The 6,170-nt window shown below is 40.5% G+C and overlaps 1 protein-coding gene across 1 annotated transcript in view; it reads right to left on the bottom strand.

The window, feature by feature from the left end:
• Nucleotides 1-1,548: 1,548 nt before the first annotated feature.
• The window catches only part of LOC143280153 (uncharacterized), a 7,216-nt gene continuing 2,594 nt past the window's right edge, over nt 1,549-6,170 (bottom strand). The window contains exon 3 of the mRNA XM_076584737.1: nt 1,549-5,374. Coding sequence (XP_076440852.1) covers nt 5,096-5,374 — 279 coding nt within the window. The 3' untranslated portion in view covers nt 1,549-5,095. The remainder of the gene's footprint in view (nt 5,375-6,170) is intronic.

The raw sequence follows: 6,170 nt of genomic DNA, 5'->3' as shown, positions 1-6,170 counted from the left end.
GCCCTTCGTTGACAAGAACACTGTCTTATCAGTGAGGTGACAGCCCTGCATTGTCAAGAACACTGTCTTATCTCAGTGAGGTGACAGCTCTTCATTGACAAGAACACTGTCTTATCTTTGTGAGGTGACAGCCCTGCATTGTCAAAAATACTGTCTTATCTCAGTGAGGTGACAGCTCTTCACAGCAGCTGTCAAGGGCTCAAAGGAAAATACTGTACATACATTAAAATTACTTAGCATAATGTATATACATTACAATTACTTGGTGTATGAAGACATCAATGAAAGAAGTACACACATGCACATTTGTACACATACCTGTTGTCACATCAAGAGAGTGCATTGTGATGATTCTTCTCCCTTTTTTTTTTGTTTTGTTTTCACACATACAAAGAATTGGAGAGCAGTTGTTTTTTTTCTCAGTTTTATTTTTGTATCATGTGATACATTTCCTTTCACACTTGTATAAAATCACACATTGTGCTGTACATCAGCAGTTTTTGCAAAACAATAACAAAAGTTTGTTATCAATCTTAAAAAAAATAACCATATTCACAAATGCATACAACAGTAATGAAATACAGCCACATTACTCTTTGTAATATTGCCTTGCGTGATAAAATCACTCATGCTTATACCATTATGCTGACAGCTGAACAAATCCTGCGTAGATATAGACCCAATTTAGTCTGAAGTGTGTAGTTAGAGCAGAGACAATGTATTAAAAAAAAAAAATGTGCATTAATCAGATTATTCATATTCAGCTTACTTTTTTTTAAAATTTTTTATTCAAAATAAGAATCCTGAACAGTAATATGACTTGTGGGGAAGTGGATAATATCACCAGGTTTTCTTTTTCTTTATGGCACACCGGACATGAACTGTATACAACATCCAGTATGACATATAGTGCTTTAAATATCCAATGTTTTGCGTCTGATAATCATACCTGGACAGTGCACTGAACTCAGCTGTTGACAGTGCAAAAAATTAATGCTGTGCACAGGCTGCTTGATACAGTGACGGCTACCCTAACCCCTGAAGCGCTCTTGCTGTAGGCTGCTATGTAAAATACTGAGAGAAAACCACCAATATTACAAATGAGCATATTAAAGGTGCATACCGGTAATTTAAACAAAGCGTACCTTCTTTCAAAGTTAACATTCTTCAAGCTCAAGTGTATCGGGAAGGAAATATTCTCTTTGGTGAAACCTCTGTTTGACAAAAGTAACATCCCAATGTATTTATAGTAGATACCAGTAATTTAAATGAATTGTACTTCTTTTAAAGTTGTTAACATTTTTCAAAGCTTAAGTAACCCAGGAAGGAAATATTCTCTTTGGTGAAGCTTTGGCTGACAAAAAGTAACATCCCAATGCGTTTAGAGACTGAACACAGCTCATTACATGGGCATTAACAGCCTTTTTTGATAAAGTTGACCCCTCCCCTCAACATTACATCAGGTGTGCAAACGGCCTATGTGTGAATGTTAACTTCACCCCCCCCCCCCCCCCCCCCCCCCCCAACCCACCCACCCCGAAAAAAAAAACCCACCAGGCTCGTATACAGCTAAACAGCACACTAAGTGACAGTAAACCCCTATTACACCAGGCATGCAAACAAACTGTTACGTGACAGTAAAAAACGAAAAAACTTAGCCGTATGAAGAACACAGGAACAGGAGTCATGATGGCTGCCGGAAAAAGAGGGCGCTAGCCAGCGGGACAAAGGGGAGGTTACCTACTTCCGGGAGGTTATCGGCCGTAGTTTCGTTTTCTCTGCATAGGCGGATAGTAGTTTGCACAGGACAGGAATGTCAGACCCCTGCCGGAGTCTGCACTAGTTGGGTCACGGTAAGTATGTTATTTAAACATAATTTTAGATAGAAAATTTCCTTTACACCAGGCAGGTGGACAACCTTATTATCTGACAGTAAACCCTTATTACACCAGGCGTGTGAGCAACCTATTATGTGACAGTAAACCCCTATTACACCAGGCATGTAAACAGCCTGTTATGTATTTAAGCATGTACTATGTCAGGCTTGTAAACAACCTATTAACTGTAAAACCCCTATTACACCAGGCATGTAAACAGCCTGTTATGTAACTAAGCATGTACTATGTCAGGCTTGTAAACAACCTATTAACTGTAAACCCCTATTACACCCGGCATGGAAACAGCCTGTTATGTAACTAAGCATGTACTATGTCAGGCTTGTAAACAACCTATTAACTGTAAACCCCTATTACACCATGCATGGAAACAGCGCATTATGTGACAGTAAACACCCATTACACCAGGCTTGTAAACAACCTATTATGTAACCGTAAACCCATGTTACGCCAGGCAGGTAAACAGTCCGTGATGTGAAAGTAAACCTGTATTACACCAGGCTTGTAAACAACCTATTATATATATTTTATAACCATATTAGACGAGGCATGTAAATAGCCCATTATGTATGTAACAGTAAGCCCCCTATTACACTGAGCCTGTAAAGAGCCTATTATGCTGATGGAGTAAAATGAGGTGATTATGCACAGAGAGAGGATTGATGGCCAAATGAATTAGTGCACCACAACAACACATCACACACCTGACCTCAGAATATGCAGCGCCTCAACTGACACAGGACACAACAGATCATGTGTTGGACTCAAGACAAGACAACAACAACACAAGCATCCTATACAGGTAGCTGTGGTCTGCAGGACACTGGGTGGGAAACAGGTCAGACGGAAATGGGTCAGATGGAAAATGCTGGCATCTGATCCATGTCCCCACCCTCCCCCTCCCCCACACACACACCTTTTCCCTCAGCAGTAAGTTCAATTGTGGCAGGTCCACTTCCTTTGCGTTAGCTGTGCTTGACTATGTGTGTATACATATGTATGTGTACATAACTACATGCATGTATATAAATGTGTATTGTGTGCATGTGCGTTTATGTATGTAAGTTTGTGCCTGCCAGTATGTGCGTATGTGTTAGGGTAGCTGTTAGATACACATGTATTGTTAAAATGTATGTACGCAGTGCGTGTGTGTGTGTGTGTAGTCATATTTTGGTGTGTGTATGTAACATAGAAGTAATGTTTTATGTTAACAAAGCGTTTTTGTAAAGCACCTAGAGCAGATTTCTGGATAGTGTGCTATATAAGTATCCATTATTATTATTATTATTATTACATGAAAAGGGGTTAGTACAGTGGTGTGTGTGTGTGTGTGTGCGACATATACAGAACCATGGCGACATGCAGGCTGCAGTGTGTGTGTCTGTGTATGCTGGACTCTCCCTGCACAGACAGAACCATCAAAATAGTGTGACCTTCTGTCCTTCCTTCCTTCCTTCCTTCCTTCCTTCCTTCCTTCCTTCCTTCCCACACCACCAACAGCTGCTATGCTACAGCAAGAGACCAGAGGATGGATTCCAGGTACTCTGTTAGAACAAGCACCAAACGGATTTCAGAACTGATATTATCTTCTGTACATCGTAGCCAGCCATGTAAAAAAGTTGATGCCCCTGCTTTGTTTCCCTGCTCTCTCTCTCTCTCTCCCTCCCTCTTGTCTTTCTGGGTCACCACCAACCCACTGACACAGGTAAAGGTTTGGCATGGTCACACGCTGACTTAGTCTTCTGTTCTGCATTTTCCTCATGCCTACATTCCTTTCTTCTTTTTTTTAATCACTTACCAATTCTGTTAAGTAAAAAAGGCAAAAAGAAAACCAATCTGTATTAGGCAAGTATTATGAAGGCAAAAAGAAAACCAGTCTATTTTAGGCAAGTATTATGTTAACACAAAATGGAAAACACAAAAAATCATGACAGCTAAGAAGCAGAATAGTACTTTTCAGCAATAATCAGAGCAAGTGTGTATACAACCCTTCACCAGCTAACGGCTAACCTTTCTGAATTCTAATCTACATAAAGTTTACTTTTGAAGATTGTCAAAAAAGCATCTAACCAAACCTCAGATTCTTCTGACTGAACAGTTCGTTCTTGAAATCTTTCACAGACATCTAAAGATGTTCTACAAACTCTACTTTGCAAAAGGTCACTAAGAAAGCCCTCTCATTTTCAATCGAGTGAGTTTATTTCTGAAACTGTTCACTGACATCAAAAGACAGTCTCCTTTTGAAACTTCCCTGACATCAAAGGACAAGTCTTTTGAAACTCTTCTATGGCATCAAAAGACAGTCTCCTTTTGAAACTCTTCTATGACATCAGATGACAAGTCTTTTTATGAAACTCTTCTTTGACGTCAAAAGACAGTCTCCTTTTGAAACTCTTCTATGACATCAGATAAGTCTTTTTATGAAACTCTTCTTTGACGTCAAAAGACAGTCTCCTTTTGAAACTCTTCTATGGCATCAAAAGACAGTCTCCTTTTGAAACTCTTCTATGACATCAAAAGACAGTCTCCTTTTGAAACTCTTCTATGACATCAAAAGATAGTCTCCTTTTGAAACTCTTCTATGACATCGAAAGACAGTCTCCTTTTGAAACTCTTCTATGACATCAGATGACAAGTCTCTTTATGAAACTCTTCCCTAGCATCAGATGACAGTTTCTTTTTGAAACTCTTTTCCGACATTTGAAGACTAGACTTTTTCTTTTCCTCCAGCCCTGTTTGAATCAGGCATCTTCAGACAGAATCTGTCAGATCAATGTCACTCACTCCAGTACTCACCCCGCCAACACAGTAACCGAAGCAGTAAAGATAACTCTGTACACATCACACAGTCTGACCAGGACTTGTCACTAGTGCCCTGCCGACAAACAGAACAAGTCTGCTATAAGGCAGCAGCAGCAGCAAAAGTGAGCTGTAGTTGTACACATGGTGGAAGCCAGGGGTTGGTTGCATGAGCAAACTTAACAGCGCTAAGTTTGCTTATCGTTGAGAATGTTCCTAACTTTGAGGTAAATTCCATTGCTTATAGTTAAGAATGTTCCTAACTCCACGATAAATAAAATTCCATATACTTAGGAACACCTCTTAACTCTAAGCAAACTTAGCGCTGCAAAGATCGCTACATGCCACTTGGCCCAAGTGGTCACCACAGCTGACCGCCACAGCTGACCACACCTGCCACATCAATGCATGTCAGCGATGCGTGCCAGCACATCAAGCACTTGGTCGTCCACCTGGATAGGGGGCGCTGAGGTCCGGTTCAGGCCGCACTGGGCGAGCACCAGGCGTGTGTCGGACTCCAGCTGGATGGCGTCTCGCACCAGGTTGATGACATTGTCGTGGGTCACATAGTGCACGCCAAAGTACACGTAGATCTGCTCTGCTAGTTTGCGCCGGTAAAAGTCGCCCCGGTCACCGTTGCAGCCCACGTCGTCGTGGTTACCCAGCAGGTAGTCCACGACCTGGTGTACAGAGAACAGGCACATTGACACAGCAAAGGTAGATAAAATGGTTCAGACAGGAATATTTGGACAATTCAAGTAATGGTTATCGTTGATTATTATTTGCCTGAATATCAACCCCATAATAAAGACTGATGCGAAAAAATGGTTCACACTGGAATATTTGGATATTTCAGCTTTCCTGCGAGCAATTTTTATCACTGATTATTATTTACCTAAACATCAACCTCATGATAATGACACACAGACACACACGCAGGCACACACACACACACACACACACACACAGAGTTTTAACATAATGCATTACTTCAGTGCATTATGAAAATGAATAACTAATAATATGTTTAAAGAAAAGGCTTCAATAATTCACTGAATGATTCAGCATTCACATATGCGTATTAGTGTCTTACAGCTTAACGAACAACCGCAATACTGAAAACATTCTGCTAACTACTGCTTCAGTTATCTGCTGACATGTGTTCAATTCTCCAAGCATGCATCCATGTATGTATTCAAGTGTACAATGTGCACAGGTGTGTTTGGGCATGTTTGTACCTATCTGGGAGACGGACAGAAATCGTGTTGTGGTAAGTAGTGGGATGTGGAAGAACAGAAGAAAGAATACAACAAAGCAACCCTTTTTGGAAATCACCAAACCAGGGCAAGGTCAAGACTGTATTTATTTTATCTGCCTATTTATTTGTCTATTAAGATATCTTGTTATAGTGCATATTCTTGAAGCTCTATGTGCTTTACAATAGCACTAAAGGCATTCACTCAAACATCCCCACAC

Source organism: Babylonia areolata, chromosome 3 (assembly GCF_041734735.1).
Source record: "Babylonia areolata isolate BAREFJ2019XMU chromosome 3, ASM4173473v1, whole genome shotgun sequence".
Taxonomy (NCBI): domain Eukaryota; kingdom Metazoa; phylum Mollusca; class Gastropoda; order Neogastropoda; family Buccinidae; genus Babylonia; species Babylonia areolata.
The sequence above is the reverse complement of the archived record's forward strand: the minus strand, read 5'-3'. Positions and strand labels throughout refer to the sequence as shown.